The 20213-nt window shown below is 46.0% G+C and overlaps 1 protein-coding gene across 2 annotated transcripts in view; it reads right to left on the bottom strand.

Moving 5' to 3' along the window:
• TUBGCP3 (tubulin gamma complex component 3) overlaps nt 1–20213 on the bottom strand; it is a 1162672-nt gene that overhangs the window by 783399 nt on the left and 359060 nt on the right. For both annotated transcript variants that reach the window (XM_069636982.1, XM_069636981.1), the window contains exon 7: nt 10931–11049. In XM_069636982.1, coding sequence (XP_069493083.1) covers nt 10931–11049 — 119 coding nt within the window. The remainder of the gene's footprint in view (nt 1–10930; nt 11050–20213) is intronic.

Raw genomic sequence — 20213 nt, forward strand, 5'->3', positions numbered from 1 at the left:
TAATCCCCTCACCATTGGCAAAGCTAATTAGGGAATTGTTGTCCAACATATCTAAAAAGGCAAAGGTTGTTAACCTATAAGATACCTGATCACTAAATCAATACATTAAAAGGAATAGGGAGCTGGTTCATCCTTCAGTGCAACAAAGGTAAAGGAGCATTTACTTTATGAAGATAAATAAATTCATACTATAAGTCTGTAGTGTGTAGATGACAAGGGAAATGTTTACACTGCTCTGCACTGTAAAAAAAAGGGAAGACAAACGGCGGGAGTACGGGTGAGGGGGCGAACCCTAAATGACCACTTAAAAGCAGTGCTAATAAACTTTCTTTGTCAGAGTAACAGGGCCCTCAAAGGCTTATGGGACCATTTCAATTTAAAGGGTTGCAGTTCCTGCCTACCCTCGCCCAGACATACTTTTTTCCAGCATGGGCGCAGGGCTCCTTTCCTTCTGTGATGTGCAGTCAGTGTTCACTGCATTGGGGAATAGTAGCAGTAGGGAATTAAAACTGTACTTCGGGCAAACCCTGCCAAAAACCCCATAGAAGACCCGACATTAAGTAGCATAACTACTGATATAAACCCAGTAGTAGAACTGTGGACACCCTGATCGACTGATTGCAGCGCCACTGACCTGAACAATTGGTTGCTGGAAAATTAACCCACCCCACTTATCTACCCCCCGTGTACATTCCAAAGTATGTGATCTTAAAATCGCAACGTGGCACATAGCTGGTCTGGCCAAGCACCTAGACAAAGAGGATTGGGTGATGTTTATCAGAACCATCAATATAAACTGTTTCCAGGAAACATAGGCCTACGCTATACATACTTTGGAGGGGTATTCCAACTATATGGTAGCTGCCACTGGGCCGAAGCGTAAGATGGGGCGCCGAAGAGGGGGTTTGTGCCTTTTGGTACACATCAACCTTAATGCCCTTATTAAGCCACTGCCTACTCGCCAGATTTGCAAGGCTTACTCTTAGAACTGCCAGATAAGAACACACTCTTGTTGTATAATATTTACAATAGACCACATGCACCAGCGGGAATGGAAACACTCACTAAATTGGATGGTTTGGTGGAGGAATGGCTACAGCTAGGTACTATTAAACCAATCCAACTGATTGCGCGAGATTTGAATTTACAAAGTGACCCATCAAAGGCAATAAGTGAATTATTGAAGGAGGAGAATATTTGTATTATCCCACATCTTACAAAACCTACCAGAGCTAAATTCTAATGGTATGCTACCCCAGCTGCTGAGCTTTTTTTTAGATTGGATGTGCAGGCAATGTAAAGGGCGTTTATAGCTGTTGTAACATTTTATAGCGGAGATAAAAATAGTGTATCAACTATATATTAGTTGGCTTAGCAAGTTGAGATATGGTACAAGCCCTGACAGTCACTGGGAGCTGAAAGTGACCACAAGGGGGTATGTCTGACACTTGGGGCCCTTGCTAGGAGCACTATTAGCAACAAGAAAACGTATGTAATGTGTCCCACAAACAATAGAAGGATAAGATGGGAAGACAAGAATCTGTCGCAAATCTTACCCAAGGCATGTCAAGATATTCTACCAGTTTTGGAAACTATATAATCTACCCCAGAAGTTCTAACGACCAGACGATATTGTCTTCGGCTAGCATTTCTGCACTGTTGGCTACTTATTTGACTAAACCCAAAAAGAGGGTGGAAACCGCCCAGGGAGAAAGAGGAACTTGCTACGATGGGGACTGCCAGGCACCAAAGACTGTTATTTTTGGCACTTAAATTTGGCATGAGGGAAGACCAAGAGGAAGTGCCAAGACTCAAAAAGGAGTATAAGACATTGCATGTCCAAAAAAAAAAAGAAATAAAAACATTAGAAACCTGGGAACTGCTCAATAATGCAGCCCCAGAGAAAATTCGTAGGGAATTTTGGAAAATTGTGACTAAAGACAACAAACCACAAGAGAGCCCTATTCAAGCAGCCATCACTGAGACCACCTGGGCTTGAACATTTTATGGGACTTCATACTGACACTAAAGGTGATCTGTAATCCCAGTGTGAGGAAACAACTAATTGTGTGGGTAAAAACACACATAGTACCATTGGAATTTACAATGGAGGTGGTGCTTGCAGCTATGGGTATGCAATCACGGGGGAAAGCTCACGGACAAGATTACATACCAGTTAAAGTCTACACGAGTGAACACAGAATATGGGCATAATATCTCTTACTGCTGTTAACGCCTTACTCAGAATGGGCCAAAAACCACCCTACCGGCACTTGGTAGAAATAGTATTGATTCTTAAAAAGGGCTATCCTGGAATTCCCCGTAATTATAGACCCATCGCCCTTTTAGATGCTAGTGGCAAACTCTTTGGAACAAATCTGTAAAGTAGATTAGAAAAGTGTGTAACTGAAACTGAACCCTTAAGCCATATCCAGACTGGTTTCACAAAAGAGACGAATACCGTAGAGCACGTTTTTAGACTTCCACTAATTCTAGATAAATATGTGGTGATTAAGGGAGGGAATATCTACTTACTCTTTGTGGACTTAAAGGCCGCCTTTGACAGCATTCCTAGATCAAGACTATGGCAAGCACGGGCGTGCAAAAAAGTCCTGCCCCCACTTCTGCTGCCTGCTCGCCTGCAAATAAGAACAGGCTGCTCTCTCCCTCACAGCAGCCTTAGCTGCTGTTTGCCCCAGAGGGATGCCGCCACGAAATCTAGGAAGGTGTGCCCTGTGGGCTACGAGTCATTGTGCATTCACATTTAGCACATTAAGATGGCCACGGCCATCTAAGGCACATCAGTGCCCCAAGACTGAGGCCCGGGGAGCCCACCTCCTGACTCTCCATTGGCCCGCTGAGTGCTTTTGTCCAATACAGGGAGTTGCCAGCCTGCCCCCCAGCACTAAGGCCCACGGCCAGGACCCTGGCTGGACCTATCCAGAGTTGGAGGAAGCCCCTCTCCATGCCGCCGCTCCATTGACTTGTCCCCAGGTCACACTCAAAGAATGAAACTGGCAGAGACCCGCCATACAATGTCTTTGAAATACTGCTTTTTCCTTGCACCGGTAAGCACCTCTGATCACCCTGCTCCTCCATGTGAACCTTTTACTCGAGTCCTGTGGCAACTGGACTAGATCTCTCCCCTGAGCTCTATGCCCTTGGTTGCTCAACGGCCCAATTCATAGTAATTGCCACCTGGGTGTCTTTCTCTCCGTACCTTCATGCCACCCTTCCCCTCTTAACTGCAAATTGCAGTTTATCTTCTGTCTGGTGGATCAGTCTCAAGAAGCCTCTCTACTGTAATTTCTGCACCACTTGAAACGTGTATCCTTCTGTTCTTCAAACCCATACATTGATTGCTGCCTGCTGCGTTTTAGTGCCTTGCCGGAAATTCGAATTCAGGTGTACTTTAAAATCTGCACATTTACCCTTATGTGCTGCTTTCTAGTGCTTTGCCTGAAAGTCGAGTTTAGGTGTGCTTTTAAATCTGCGCATTGACTACCTTCCACTGCACATCTCCTTCATCTGTGCTTGCCTGGCTGCTAGGTCACCTGGTGAGTTATTCATTCATAGTGCAGATCCCTTGTCTGTCTCGTTCTCTTCTCCGCTACTCCCGTGGCACTCTCTATCTCCCCTATCTATTCCAACTGCTATTCTATCACTTATTCTATCACTCTCACAAAGTCTGCAAGAAAGCAAGCTTAAAAAAGCTCTCCTGGCCTCTAACCCAGGCTGACCTTTTGCTGACACCTACGTCAATGCTGCTTCCAGGCATACCATTACTGACATCTTTTCTGTCCCCTCTCCTGACCTATGGACCCCCCTCTGATCTCCACTCTCCCGTTTCTCCTCCCAACCTATTAACGGCGGCACTAGGTGGGAAGCACTCTTGGCATACTTCTCATCCTCCAAGTGCATCATTAACGTCTATCACAATGGCACTATCATGACCCAAGGTTCTCAACCTACTCTTCTCCTTCTTGATCAGTGCCTGCACTCCCTCATTAACTTTCTCCCTTCCCGTGCCTCTTCTCCTCCTGCCTTTCCCCTCACCTCTCCAACACGACCAACGCGAGTACCACGGCCCCGTACCTCTCCTTGGAAAACTTTCAAAGGTGGCAATCAGTTTCACTTAGCTACTCGGAGCGCTTATTCCACTGTCAAAAACTCCTTTAACTTTTGTCTCCTCTTTGAAGACTTTGAACTTGACATCCTCTCCCTTACTGAGGTGGTTCAATGGCAGCACTGTCACAGCAAGAGCAGAGCACTACAAAATACTCTCCAAACCCAGGCCCAACTGGTCCAGAGGTGGAGTGGCACTGATTTTCCCGGAGTGGGTCCCTGCCTCTATCATACCTACTCAATCGGGTGGAGTGGCACTGATTTTCCCGGAGTGGGTCCCTGCCTCTATCATACCTACTCAATCGTACTAATCCTTCAAATGCCTTCTCTGTAGGCTCGGGGTCTCTTACTCACCTTCGCTACCATCTACAGGTCCCCTGGCCATATAACTCTCTTCATATCCGAATGGGCTGATCTCACCTCCTCCTTCTTGACCTTCTCCCAAACTCTTCCTCCTCTGGGACTTCAATATCCACCTCGACTCCCCCGAACCAGACACCTCACAGTTCCGTGACCTCCGATTCCCTCTCTCCCCCCCATTCTTCCTTCCAGTCCGACCCACTCAGCCGGATACACTTTGGATGCCTTCATCTCTGGAGACATGGCGATCTCTAAACCGGTTTCCCCCAGCCCCCACTCCTGGACCGATGACTCTCTCCTCTCCTCCCACATGGAGCCCCTTGGCCCTCTCTCGGAGTCTCCCCCTGGACTGCCAGTCTCCTTTGCTGTCATTTGACCGATGAAGCGAGTGTCAGTCACTGCCTTTGCTTCCACCTTCATCCCCCATACCTCCCCTGCTTCTGACTCCCCCTCTGAGTCTGTCCTTGCTAATCTTCACCTTTCCATCTCCAACACCCTTGACATACTTGCCCTTGTCATGAGGATCCACCCGAAACCTGCCTGCAAGTGCAGCAGCTGGTGTGACGGCGATCTAGCATCCCTGAAATGCAAGTGCAGAGTTGCTGAACAGAAGTGGCAGACCTCGGGTTCACCCTCTGACAAGCTGGCCTGTTGCCTGCTCCAAAGTCAATATAGTTTCTCTATCCGCGCCAGGAAGCGGTCCCACATCTAAGCCTGCATCTCTGGAGCTACAAACACCACGGCTGAAATTTTCAAAATCTGCAAGGAACTCGCCAATCGATCCGCACCACCATTTTCCTTCCTTCCTTCCCAGGATCTCTGCACCGCTATGACCACCTAATTCTCATCTAAAACTACAAACATCCCGTCCTCTCTCTCCACCACCCCCACCTCCAATCTCGCCCTAGCCCGCCAGCCTCCCTTGCTCCCCTCCATCCAGCCCCTGCAGTTCCCTCCCTCCCTCCTACCCATAACACCAGATGAGGTCAATAAAGTCGTTAGCTATATGAAGGTCTCATCCAAACAGGTGCACCCGTGCTCTTCTAGAACCATTAAGGACAAAATCTACTCTCTCGCCCCGGCTTGTGCAGATTTCTGCAACCACTCCCTCGCCGCTGGCTCTTTCCGTTTTTCCCTCAAGCACTCCCTTGTCAACCCTCTCCTAAAAACGCTGTCTCCTGACCCCTCCTGCCCGGCTAACTAACTCCATTACCCTGTTCCTGAGTAAACCCTTTGAGAATTTGGTCCTCCCACAACTGAACGTTCATACTGAACTTGTCTGTTGCCTCCATGAACAGCACTATGGATTCCTCTAATTTCAACTCTCTGCGTGTCAAACGCTTCTCCAAGCAAAGAGTGGGTGGCAGGTATCTCTCCTTGACCGATGCCTCCCTTTCCCTCTCAGACTTGAGCCGGACCTTCTTAAGTTCTAGAAACTTCTCAAAACTCTGCTTTTCTCTACCTCTTTCCCTGCCCTGCTCATCAACCCACTGCCGCTGAAACTGGCAGCCTGGTCCTTCATTAATCTCACAGGTTACCAGGCCCTGTACCCAGTCGACACCAGCATCCCCCCTCAGCATTGCCCTTACGGGCTCCATGCCTGGTGGATGTGCATCCCACCCTTGGGATTCCTCTCCCATAGCACTTAGCCGGTGGCCTCCTCCCTGGCTCCCCTTGGCACTTATCCTTAACCTGTTCCCTCAAAACAAAAAAAAAAAAAACCACACACACACACACACACACACAATCTCCCGCTCTTCACTTCACTTCACTTCACTGCACTTGCACGTCCGAATGTCACAAGGCCTAATAGCACCTCAATAGTATATCTTCTATTATTGCTACCATTATTTACTCCCCTGTTCCCTCGAAACACCATTCTGTTTTATAGGCACCTAACAAATGCTCAATAAATAAAAAGAAATAATGGAGCTGTAGGAGAACACACAAGCTAGGGTAAGATGGGGGTGGTTCAAAATCTTTTTCGGTTAGCAATGGGGTAAGGCAAGGATGTATCTTGGCACCCCTTCATTTTAATTTGTTTTTTGATGGGGTTCACTGTGGATTCCCAAATACTACATCATACACTCAGTCTCTCAGAGGCGAGAAGATTGGGATTCTGTTTTTCGCATATGATGTAGTTATCTTGTCGCAAACTCCATCAGGCATTCTAAAATTGACAGATAATTTTTCTAAATTTTATAAGAAACAGTGACTGGAAGTGAATACAAATAAAACAAAAGGTGCTAAAATGTCACTAAGATTATGGGTGTTATATTACATTATAATTGACGGCGAAAAAATAGGAGGTTTCCCATTTTATCAATTCGGTGTCAGAATCTCATGGGATGGGACATGGGTGGAACGTATTAACACAGCTAATTTAACTGAGCAGAAAATGTAAAGGTATCCTCAGCTTTTCTAATAACTTTGGGGAAAATGTATTGATCCTGGTGCTCGAAATATACAGAGCGCAGGCAATGGTGGCGGCCCTGTATGGAGCAGAAACCTGGGGCACACCAAGACTTCTGTGCTAGTCGTCAAAGAAAACAAGTTCCACAAGAGATTATTGTGAGTCCCAAAGACCACACCGAATCTCCTATTGGATTGTATTGTATATGGATTTGTAGAACTCCGGCTCAAAGGCATTGAGGCGCTAACAGACACTGGGCCTCATTACAAGTCAGCCGGTCCGGAAACAATGATGGCGGTAAATCCGCCGCCACGGTTGTTTCCGGACCGGCTGATTCTGAGTCCTGCAGGCGGGAGGTGTCACTCCCGCCAGGTCTGACCTGGCGGAAGTAACACCACCCGCCTGCAGGCGGACATGGAAACACCGGCTCTGTCATAGATGGAACCAGTGTTTCCATGGTCCCCATTCCCATGGAGTCCTATTGGACTCCATGGGAATGGGGATTTACTGAATGCCGCCTCCAGAATTACCAGGTCACCGGGGTTGTAATGCCCCGGTGATTCTGGCAATCACGGAGGCGGAATGGAATTACCGGTCTGGCAGCAGCCTGCCGATTTTTCCGGCACGGCTACCGCCAGACTCGTAATGAGGCCCACTGATAGGAGGGAAAACTGATTTCCGTGAATTGAATGAATTAGAAATGTTGGAGGAACAGGTGTTGAGGGTTTGGAAGACACAGGGATGAAGCCGACAGTGGAGGAGTGGATTTTGGATGTTAAAGCTTTATCAAGATTTGGAAAAACTGTTTAGTAAACAAAACAAGTAAGACCTTTATGATGAAATGTGGGAGAGCTTTACTGACCTTTATGGCTGATGTTAGGTTGGGTTATGGAGTAGAGTGAAATGATCTACTTTTAGGTATTATACATATGGGGGTGGGTTGTAATGTTTGAGTGGTTGTTTGTGTAGTCTTGTTTGTCTGTTATTATTGATTTGATGCATCTGGTTTGGTTTTAGGTTAGTCTTAAAGTTTGATATGGTGGAATACAGGATTATAGTGTGCAATTCTACTGTATTTGCTTTCCGCTATTGTGTATTTTGCAATTGTATGACCTATGATGTTAATACTGTTTGTTGAAAATAAGAAATAGAGTTTTTTTTAAAAAAAAATGAATATGTTCGAGGAAGAAAAAAAAAAAAAAAGTCATTCGAATGAAAATGACTTTCGGTTTTTACTCCCCCAAACATTTCTAACAACCCACTGCCCCACCCCCTTACTCATCCATGGGCGGCACACATCCTTGTGTGCCGCCGTCACCTGTTTCCCTCTGTGACGCCGGTTCCCATCACTTAAGTGAATGTCTGCTTGTTTTGTTTCTCATAATGTTATTGAATTGGAGCGGGGGGGGACCCCCGCAAACTCTGACAGCATTATAGGGAACAAGGGTGAGGGGGATACCCACGCAGCCCCTGGCACTGAATGGGGCATTTAGTCAAACTTTTCAGCTGTAGTTATTTTCCTACAGCCGATTTTAGAATAAATCTCCCATTCGTTTTACTTTTCTTTTTCGATTAAATCTGACGATAGCGGGGAAAACTGCTCCTAGTCAGACTCGTAAGAGATACGCTTTCAAATTCTTTCGAAACTGCAGATGATCAGCAGTGTCTCGGAGAGCCACCAGCAGGGAGTTCCACATGGTGGGGGCCAGTACCGAAAATGAGCGACCTGGTCATGCCCTGTGGCAACTAGGAATTTTCAGCAAGATTTGCAAATAAGAACTCGGCAATCTGGCCCATTTATATAAAGTAAATTCAGAACAGAGAAATTCTGCACCAGTGCAATGAATGGCACGATGCACCAGGCATAGTATTTTTAATTTAATCCTGCTGTCAATCAGACACCAATGCAACTGACGAAGCATAGGCACAGAATGAGACAGTCTTGTTACATATAGAACTTGGCTTGACCTGAATTGGTGATCAGATCGCTCTAAAACTAACGATTGTTATTCTTGTTACGTATTTGGTCATGCAAGGCACTCGCAAAGAATTGATTAGCCATGAAAGATACCTTAGCCTACCCAAGCATACTTTCAATCAAATGGTTAAGGCACATTAAGTTGTACCCATCTGTACTCAAGCTGGATGATCTGTGGACCAATCCGAAAGCAATCAACAACAGATCCACATAGACTGTATTGATGCACATTCTGAATTTTTGATGGGCCAATATGTATTTAAGTGTCTGCATTATCTATGGGATACAATTATCTGTCCATTAAGAAAAGTTACAACAGGATTACTTACAGTCATTTGAAAACCCACTTCAGAGAGCATTGTTCTTAAAAATAAGATTGGACATCTTGCCTATAGTAAACGTTAAGGCCAGATGGAATATTAACATGACTGACGCATGTCCCTTCTGCCAGAGGAAAGTGGAAGAATCTATGCAGCACTTCCTTCTATCATGTCCGCATTATGTGGATATTAAACTAAGACATTTGAAAAACTGTCTAGCAAATAAAGGAGTTTACAGTTTGAGGGGGGAGGTGGTGTGCAAAATGGCAGGTTGTATTAACGCGATTTATGCGGTTTCAAACATTTTAAACAAAGCATGAAGAAGGAGAGAGAAGTATGTATTCGTTATGTGTTAAACACCAGATGAGATGTGTGTATATACAGTTTTGATGCACCTTGCCTCTTTTAAAGACATTGGACTGGAATGGGAATGAAGGAATTCGAGCTTTCAGATGAACAGGCAAAACTAGAAAGATATTCTATTGGCATACTTGCATGTAACCTTTTATACATTTGTCTAATATATATGCAATTAATTAATAGGAATATGTTTTGTGATTATGTTTTATGCACTTCAGTGGTTTACAACCGAAACAAAGCAATGTTTGATAAGTGTTCACTGTGCACCCAATGAATCCACAGTGCACTCGGTAAAGGAAGAAGCAAGTTTGCTTTTCCTAATTAACAGTTCTAAGAGACGATCTGCCCAATTTTGTTACATGTACTAAAACACATTTATATAAAAAGTCAACTTCTTGGTGCGGTTTGTTTGTGGTGTGTCTTTGTAACAATTTGACTTTTCTTAAAGTATTATTATGTCAAGTAATTAAAATGTGTGCTTTACTGCGATAGCCATGGTATACCGTCATTTGGTAAGAAGATCATCATACCGTCAAATAATCCATACCATGACACCCAAACTATTACTTCTCCCCATCTCTTTTCCTCCTTCCACCCCGTTTGTTGCCTCCACTTCACGCAATTTGGGTTTCATCTTTGATTCCTCACTTTCTTACTCTACTCCTATTTCTATTATATTACATTCTTGCACCTATCAATTGTACAACATCCGGAAGGCTTGACGGTTCCTCCTCTTTCACGCTTCTAAACATCTCATCTCTTCCCTGTTCTTCTATTCTTTTTGGTCTCCCCTCTGTTCACCTTGATCCTCTTCACTGTATATCACTCTTCTGTCCGTTTCCTATGCTTGCTGTCCCCTCGTGATTAGATCTCCTCTGCTCTGCACCCTCTTCAATGGTTGCCTTTCGAATCTCATCTGCTTTTCAATTTTCCTTTGTATCATTTTGAAATGCCTCCATCTCCTAACTCTGCCATATCTCTTTGTTCTTGTTGCTTTCTAGTTCCACACACAATCCCTACGTTCAAAATCTTTCTTTCTTTTAACAGTTCGATTACAAACACAAAATACAGAGTCTCATGCATTTTCCTGAGTTTTATAAAAAATGAGGCCTGAAGTTAGAGAAACAGCAGCCCAAAAAGAAATGGTTAGCTTTACAGGTAAAGCACATTAAAGAGCTTTCCAGAAACATACGTAGCAGGGTCACTGTCAGTAAGGACATCTCAATGCTCAACATCAATACCTACCCCCAACTGACAGAGTAAAAGCAAAGGTGCAGTAGGAGTTTCTTTTCTGGCAACAATCGTATATCAGACCCACTATTATGCACACAAGATTAAGGTCTGAATAGTCAGAGACCATGAGCATTGCCGTACCTTTCCTTCTACTTTGTAGCAGTTAGCAGAATTACACATTTTGATACATTTGCCATCGATTCCCTGGAAGACGTACAAAATGTCTCTCACGAGAACGGCTTCTGTAATTTCGACGGGCCCTAAAACACAAAATAATGGTTAAGCCTGAACAGTGGTTGGAGTCTAAACAATGCAGAAAAATGAACATGAAAGCACATCTACCAGTAGGTTTTACTGAAAGCGAGCTGGATTCCCATTCATCAGTGTTCAACAATCAAGATGACAATATGAATTCACTATGGATACAGTAGATAATTTTATTTATGTATTTATAGCATGCCCCAAGCCCAAGGGCATCAGGGCGCAAAGAGCACGTAAACCCGATGAGCCAAGAACATCAAGGAGACGAGACAACTAAGTGCAGATTTGGAAGGGTGGTGAGCTTACTTTAATAACAGGGTTTTTAAGTATTTCCTAAATGTTCTTAGCTCCGGCACCCCCTCCCCACACGACACAGTAGTGTCGAGTGAGTTCCACAGTTTTGCCGATGTGACCGGGAGAGACCATCGCAGGCCATTAGTGCACTTGAATTTTTGGCATGTTTGCCCTAAGCAACACTCCACAAGAAGATTAAAGTACATTTGATCAGGTTCTCTCACTGGATTACAGTGGCAGAATTAAACCTCCGTCTATACTAAGCCAGAAACATAAAAGATAAAATGAATAAGGCAGCATTGATGTACACCCTTACAAGAATGGATTAGCATGAACCTGCCCGAGAGCTCCTTCCTTTCCAAGTTTCCCAAGCGACCATTTTGTTGTGACTCTTGATGGTCCAATGTTTTGAATAATCATGTGCAATGAATGTGTGCGAATCCACAAAAAGGTAGTCGGATCCCATCCCTGGTATCCAACCCTGAGCAGCTATCAACAGTATTTGGCAGCATGAATGGTGCACCCATCTGTACGCAATCATCAGCTACCGTGGGAACCATATGAATAGACCGTAATCGCCTCCACCACATATAAATGTGGTTACATCTGTATATAGCGTGGGAAAGCAGCACGGTTTTATCCTCATTATATTTTTTGGACAGTGACAAGGGGAATGCTTTGAATATACATCATGAAAAATATGTACACAACTCCATCAACCACACACAGGGGCAAATGAGCACAAGAAAAATACAGAATTACAGGGAAAATTACTTTGATTGATTTTAAATAGTTTGTGTTGTGTATACTTTGGTGACAGTGTAGAGTACATGGTGTGGACAGGGTTTATAGAAGTTTGAAAAGATTTACCAAAAAGATGGAAATAAAGCAATCAAATAATGTAACGAATGTACAACAAAATACAATAAAAATTGAAATTACACTACTAATAATGACCATGCTTTGGAGACTGGTTGAGGAATGGAGGGTTTGAATATTGAATGGAGGGTTTGAATATTAATAAGAGTGTGCAATGGTCAGTGATAAATCTTTTAAAATGGCACAAACTACTTTCTGCCGTTTTACTGGTGGTTATTTCCCAAAAGGGTGCCGTCAGTGTCCCTCATGTAAATTCAGCAAAACAAAAAGGGGTGATAGCTGGAAGGTTTTGAATTAATCTTAACCTCTGGCATTGCTCTTTGCAACCCTTCAGACCAACGTTCTTCGCCTGCCAAGCCATTAAGAAAAGGAGGAAAGACCATATTCAAATCAGGCTTAGTCCCACCCAAAAAGGGGCAGTCCAGCCCAAACAGCTTGGTGGCATCCCTGCTGCATAAGACCACAAGAATCCCCTAACATGTTTCGGGCTCGTTCAGAGGGAACATGCATCGGAAAGCATCTGTGGTCAAGACAAATATTCGGGAAAGAATGCAAAGTGGGGTGAAAAAAAAGTCAAGGTTAAAGTCCCTAAACTCATTGATAAATGTGCCAACGACCTACCCAATGCAAGCAGCCCATAAGCACCCAGCTAACCAACAGAAGCACCAAGAAAGAACAGGGGAGCATAGACAAGGGACAGCAACCATGAGGGTCCCAAATGAGTCCACGGAACAAGTGGAGTATTGTGTTTTTTGTCATCAGCTTTGTTTTTTACACTATTTCTTTAGAATTTCTAGGGTGTGCATTGCCGGAGCAGAGATCTTAATATTGCATATATGAATCTCAGTCGCGCAACGAGGCCCCGCCAGCACATCATTACTCCTAGCCCTATTGTTCCTCATCCCCAATACTTGTATAGGAGTTACGTTGCCCTCATATACAAGTACTGGGATGAGGTAGAGGGACGTAGAGGTAATGCCTAGCTTAGTTACCTGTAATTTGCATTACCCCTAATCCTAGTCCCAGTCTTCCTCATCCCAGTACACCTATAAGGCAAGGTGCCTCATCCATAAATACTGGGAAGAGGAAGAGGGACATGGAGGTAATTCTGGGCTTAGAGGATGATTTTGGGGTGGGAGGGAGAGAGGACGTGTGGGAGACAGAAAAAAAAAAGAAAAACGACCAAGGAAATGGCCACCGGGAAAGCGAAAACAGGAGTCTGTTTTCCCTTTGCATGGCAGACATCGGGAGCGGACGTGCTGGGAACAGAAGTGTTTCCAGCGCGTCCGCTCCCGAAAGATGACAGAAGAAGGTAAGTGGGGTTGAGGGAGAAAAAATAAAAAAAATTAAAAATAAACTCACCAGAATCCCCGGCGGGGGACAATGGTAGCCTCCAGCCGTGTGGAGGCGTAGTGATATGGCCCCGCTTCGAGCCTCCACACGGCTAAAGGCTACCACGCCGCCCGCCGTGGACAAAGGAGGCAGAAGTTAAGTGGGGTGGGGAGAGAATGGAGGTTGGAGGAAAGGGGAAGAAATAAAAACCCTTACCCGAGTCCCCGGCGAGGGGGGCGGGGGGAAGGGCCCAAGGCAGCTTCTTAGCCGTGGGGAGGCTTTTTAGAGGGGATGGCCCCGTTTCGAGCATCGTCATTGGCTGAGGGGCTGCAACGCCCCCCGCCGTGGACAAGGCGGCTGGAATCACGGTTGAGAATCGAGTGATTCTCGGCCAGGTAATGACCCGGCGAGAGCCAATCAGAATGCATGTTGCATTCTACTTGACTCTCGCCGGGTACGAATATGCAAAATGCTTTCAGTGTCCCTTAGGTGAGTCCTTAATTCTGTTGTATACACATTCCCAAAACCAGTGACCGAAATTGAGGGGCGCAGAGCGCTATTTAGCTCCTGGCAGAGATAGGAGTGCTCCAGGTAATGCTTTGAAAGTCGAAGACAGGCGCTTGTTTTAGCTCCTGCAGAATTAGCCTCCTGGGAACATGCATAAACCACCCATGTCAGCCTCACCCATGAGCTAAAACAAAACTTGCTGCTAAATAAAACAGAGCCAGCGTGCCTCTAGAACCCATTATTCAAAAGAATCACACACCAAGAAAATAGATAAATTGTAGAAACAGCTTGTGCACAAGTGACACGACTTTCTAGCATTTAAAACGTTTTTCAGCCCTGCTTTTGAAAGAAAACAGTCAATTTCATTCCCTTTTCTTGCAGGAAAGCAGTTACTTTTAAAACCTTACCCCATTTCTTCACCTAAAAAGTGAAGGCATAAGGCGGCATAGACAAGGGAGCAACAGCAGGAGAGACTGAACAAGATGGTAGCAGAGGAAGAGGCAGCAGCAGAAACATGTGCCAGTCAGTGAGGCGATGGCAAAAGCAATAGATGTAGCAAAAGAAACATTGTTCTAGTGACAGAGTCATGGGTTTAGTGGCAGATATGAATAATGACTAGGTGAGATATAGCAACAGAGAGGCAAAGAGGGCGACTGCCATAAGAGTAAATGAAAGGGAAATAAATATGAAGCTACATTGCACAAGATCATAATAAAAAGATAGTCAATAACAGAGTGCAAGACAGCATTTTGGGATGATTATCACAGATTGTAAATAAAAGGAAGTCACACATTTTTCAAGCATTCCAGAGTGAATAAAAAGTGTCATCCTATATCTATAAAGCTTTTTATCTGAGAATCTTTTGATCTTCTGCAGATCTTTTTCCAACTAATTTTGTATGCGTACACTAACCTAAGAAAACATGCATTAGACTTTAACAGCTCTTGGGCCAGATGAAGAACTCCTGATCAGAGAGAATTTCTTTACACCCAGGACCTACTTTCAGCTCCTGATTCTTGAATCTGAATTTCGACCCCTGCAAAACTATAAAGTTAATATATTAGATCTATGTTTGTATGGCAGCACTTGCCTGGGGAGTCCAAATTAACTCCTTGTAGCTCTTGTTTTCAACCATTTAATTTTTAACCCAGTTACATGCCCCTTCGGTTTCTCACTGAAATAGGCATTTACACTTGCAATATTGTGCCCTTCTACTGAAAAAATAGAAACAAAAATCATGCTCTCATACTTTTATATAACATTTAGGCATATTCTCTTGAAGAGACCATATAGAAGCTGTATAAATAGTACAGACAAACAGTAAGACATTCAAAACAGAAACAAACGCGAATGAATACAATCTTACGCTCCTACTCTTCTCCCATTCACTTCTAGGAGTTTTAAACCCTACAGCCAACCTTCAATGTGCTAGGAGTGATAAAATATGAACTGACAGTGCGGTCTACAAAAGTGCGGACTACAAAGATGTGCAGGTAGTCATGTAATGCCACTGCAAACACATTAAAAATTAAATGGTAAATGCCCATCAAAAAGCCTAGACCATTAGAAAGATAAAGAAACAATCAACCTAAAGCCATGGTTAAGCGATATACAGCCAAAGCAATAGCAATCCACTTGCATGATTCCTCTCTCCCATCCAACAGATGTACACAGAAGAATAGTTATCCTGGCTAGCAGTACAAGGAGGGGCACAGGTTTCACAGTGAGAGATGCCCAAACATGTCTGACAACTTACCTTATGATGTCCTGAAAACCAGTGACTACTAGCCTGACCTCTCCAACATGGAAAAAAATAGAAAAAAATAGTTGTAGAAATCCTTATCATGCTTCAAAGTATAAAGGTTACTCACAGAAGTGAGTAGGGTACTCGTAGTCCTAAGTCCCCTTTCTTCCATCCTTGTGGGCATCTCCAGGCACGGTGACAATACTGGGACTTTTGGCAGTGAAAGAAGTGAGCTTCCCCTTTAAATTTAGTATAGCATGCAGGGCGCGGCCTTGTGTGTGGGACCGCCCACTAGAACCTCACCTCAGTCTTCTTTTGACACTTAGGACGCTGGTAAACCTGGCTAAGCAGTTATTTTAACGTCTGGCATACTAGCGGGGGAAGGAGGGAGGGACATATTGAGCAAAGGGGATTTAGGACTATGCGTACTCTAGTCACTACGGTGAGTAACTTATTACTCATACGTCCCATCCCCTTTTCCTCCGTCGTTGTGGGAGATCTGAAAACAAAAGAACTGGGTGGAGCTGACAATTTAACTGGAGGCAAAGAGGTTCCTGAGAAAAGCCTGTCCAAACTCTACGTCCCTCCTGGAACTGATGTCCAGAGACTAGGGTTTGTAGAGCGCCAACGGCGTGGCCCAAGTCGCCGCCTTGCTGATGACCTCCCAGGAGGCGTGTCTTTGGAAAGCTACTGCAGTCACTTTGCCCTTGCTGCATGCTCATGGATACCTGGGGGCACCTTTTTGCCCATGGCCGCGTAAGCCTCCGAAATTGCCAGGACCATCCAATGGGTGATGGAGGCCTTGGATGCTTGTGTACCCCCGGGCAAAGCCATCAAAGGTGACATAGTATCTGACCTTCTGAATTGCTTTGACCGGGAGATGTGAAACCTGAGCACCCTCTGCAGATCCAAGGAACGGGGCGCTCTTTCTGCGTCAGACTTCAGATTAGGGAAGACCACCAGCAGAAAGATCTGATTCTGATAAAAGGGGGAGACCACCTTAAGCAGGAATTTGGGATGAGTCCGCAGAATCACCTTATTGTTAAACACCATGAACGGTTCACATGACAACAGTGCCTGACACTCACCAACTCCACGCACCGAGGTGAGCACCATGAGCAGAACCATCTTGAGCATTACCCACTGTATATCAGCTGAAGCCATCGGCTCAAAAGGCGTATGCTGCAAGGCTGCCAATGCCACATTCATGTCCCAGATGGGATGGGGTCTGTACACCAGTGGGAACATCCTTCTTAAGCCCTTGCGGGGCACCATGACCACCGGGTTGGCTGCTGAGAAAGTCTTGTCCGCTTGAGTTTTTTTAGTAGGCCCCTATGGCCGCCAGATAAGTGCAGCAAGTATGCATTTGGACCCCGGAGCAGGCCAGATGTGCTGCAAATGAGAGGGTCCACGCCCGCCTCCGGAGCCCCAATGGCAGAATCTAGTCCACTTACTTTTGTATTGGGAATGGGTGGAAGCATTCCTGGCGTCCTGGATAAAGTATCCATTTCTCACTGAGAAATGCGCTGGGTGAAGCCTTAGCTGATCAGTATCCAGGCCGAGAGCGCCAGCTTACCCAAGTCTGAATGCTCCACTGCCCCATGCTGCTGCGTGAGGAAGCCCCTGCTGAGGACTGGAAGATGGACCGGGACTTGCGACGTGAGCTGCAAGAGGTCCGAAAACCATGCCCTCGACCGGCAGTGAGGGGCTATCAGAATTAGTCTGCAGCCCACCGAGTGCCAAAAATGGTCCTATGGAGCAAGAGCGGGTTTGGAAAGGCGTAGCAATTCCAACTGTGTTGGGACAGCCGCAACACGTCCCCTATAGAGTCTTGACTCTGCCCCACACATGAAGCAAAAAGGAGGCATTTGAAGTTCTGTGGTGATGCAAACAGGTAGAGGTCCGGGATGCCCCACCTCAGAAAGAGAGAAAACAAGTAAATGTTGTTCAATTCCCACCAGGTGTTGAATCCCAATCTGCTCAACCGGTTTGCTTCTGTACTGCTGTCACCCGGGAGATGCAACGCTTTGATGCAGGTCCCTTGTGACAGCACCCATTTCCAAATTGAGACCATACAAAGCGTCGTCGACCTAGTCCCAACCTGCATGCTCAAGTGGAACATTGTAGTTGAATTGTCGGTCCTGACTTAGACAGCTTTGCCCCAGATCAGAGGCAGAAAGGGTCTGAGAGCTAGCCCGATGGCCCTGAGCTCCAGGAGATGTATGTGGGAGCTGGGCTCCTCCCTGGACCATATCCTGGGAAAGCAGTGGCTGTTCAGGGTCGCACCCCAACCATGGAGGCACTAATCCCTTGTAACCACCAGAGAGGACTCCGGCAGAGAAAACGGTTCTCCCACTGACACATTGTTGTCGAGGTGCAGCATAAGCGGGATGAACAGCTTCTTTGACTGCAACCCAGTTTCCTGGTCCCAGGATGACGCTAAATGTAGTTAAATATGCCTCATCAAGAGTCTGGCATACTGAATTGTTAGGACACAAGCTGCCATGAGCCCCAGCAAGTGCTGAAACCACCATGCTGAGGTTGCCGCTTTGGAGAAAAAGTGGCATACCTATCTCCAGAGAGACTTTCACCTGTCAGGAGTGAGGAAGATCCTCTGCGCCACTGTGTCCCACTTGTCCCCCCATAAAAATGAGGCCCTGCAAGGGGTAAAGCTGCAACTTCTTTTGGTTGATGGAGAAACCCACCAGCTAGTGGAGCACATCCACCAACCTCTTGCAGGAGTGGTTGGCTCCCTCCAGAGAGCTGGCGCTCACCAGCCTGTCGTCCAGAGGTGGTAGCCGTCCAACCAAAGGCCAGCCACTTCGTTCATCAGTTTGGCAAACACACGAGGAGCCGCATTGAGGCTGAACAGGAGCAACTTGTATTGGAAATGGTGCAACAATCGTGAACAGCAGAAATTTCCGATACGGCTGGTCTAAGGAACACGTCCAGTCTCCTGCGCACAGAGACTCTGCTATATGAGCTGGGATTATCATCTTGAAGCACTCAAGAGGTAGCAAAAGATTGAGGAAAGAAAGATCCAGGCCTGCCTGGTTGTTCTTGGGCACTGCAAAATTCCTGGAATAATATTCGGAGCCCCTGTGTGCAGGAAGCACCGGCTCCACCACCTCCATGTTCCACAACTGTAGAATCTCCCTCAACATGGCGGGAGACCCCATCTGCAAAAACAGTGGGGGGGAGGGGAAAGGAGGGGGCGAAGGAATAGGAAGACTGAACCCTGCCGACACCTCTGACCGAATCCAGGGATTTCAGAAAATAAACCCCTTCAATTCCTCAGAGTCAGTCAGCCCCCCACAGGAAAACTGGTCCCCGACCTGCACCGTACTGCTTTTTATTGTCGAAGGCAGGTGTGGAGGAGGGTGCATTAAAACCACACATGGTGTGCGTTTCCTTCTGTGTGTGCTCAGTGACCTGACCGGTTGAAACATTCTCCGCTCCTGAAATCCCTTGAGCACGCCAAATGACCTTGGCTTGGAGTCAGACCTACCCTGACTTTGGTCCTTTGATTTGGGTCCTGGCTTGGTTAGGGGAGTGAGAGACTTTGGCGTCTGTGTGGCAGTTTTCTTTTTTGTGAGTTTGTCGTCGGTCGATGAGTGGAATAATTCAGGGCCCTCGAAGGGAAGGTTAAGGAGCCAGTCTTGTACATCAGCTGAAAACCTGATTGCATACATCCATGCTGTTCTACGCATTTCTATACGAAGACACATGTCCTTGCAAGCCGTGTCGATGTGAGAGACTGTGGACTCCAGGAGATCCTGTGCAACTGTGCGACTCTTCTAAACCCATCTTAAAGGCAGCCTGGCTATCCAGAGGCAGAATACAGAGGAAGTTTCCAATTTCGCTCCACCACTTCTAGTTCGCCGCAGCGAGGATGGCGTCAAACTGCCTCAGATGCAGGCCCGCATTGAAGTAAGCCCTTTTCCCGAAGGACTCAAGAAGCTTGTCCTCCCTGGACAAACAGCTGGTGGTAGATGCAGCAGCTGATGAGCCAGAAGGTTTAGAATACATGGACGCTGCCGCAAAGACAGAGGCGTGAGGTTGGGAATGAGAAGCCAACAGTGCCGGTTCACTCTCCAGATGTCCAAAGCGCCCATCAAGTCTTTGGTTTAACTGAGAATTAGCCCTAAGATTTTCCCAGACCTTCCATGCAGGCGTAAGGACGTCTTTCTGCAAGGGAATGCCCAAATGGCTGGTTGCTGGAAGAGCTAGGACCTCCGCTAGGAACCCCCAAGAATTCAGACCGGACCTGTAGCCAGTTGTGAAAAGCTTTGACCGAGACAAATGCCTCGTCCTCTGCATCGTTGGCCCCCTCATCTTGTGTCAGATGTGTGTACGGGGCTACTGAGAGCGAAATTGGAGGACCCCACCCCCCCAATGGTCGGTGTG

The sequence above is a fragment of the Ambystoma mexicanum genome, chromosome 7p (genome assembly GCF_040938575.1).
Source record: "Ambystoma mexicanum isolate Mex_15411 chromosome 7p, UKY_AmexF1_1, whole genome shotgun sequence".
In the NCBI taxonomy this organism is placed as follows: Eukaryota; Metazoa; Chordata; class Amphibia; order Caudata; family Ambystomatidae; genus Ambystoma; species Ambystoma mexicanum.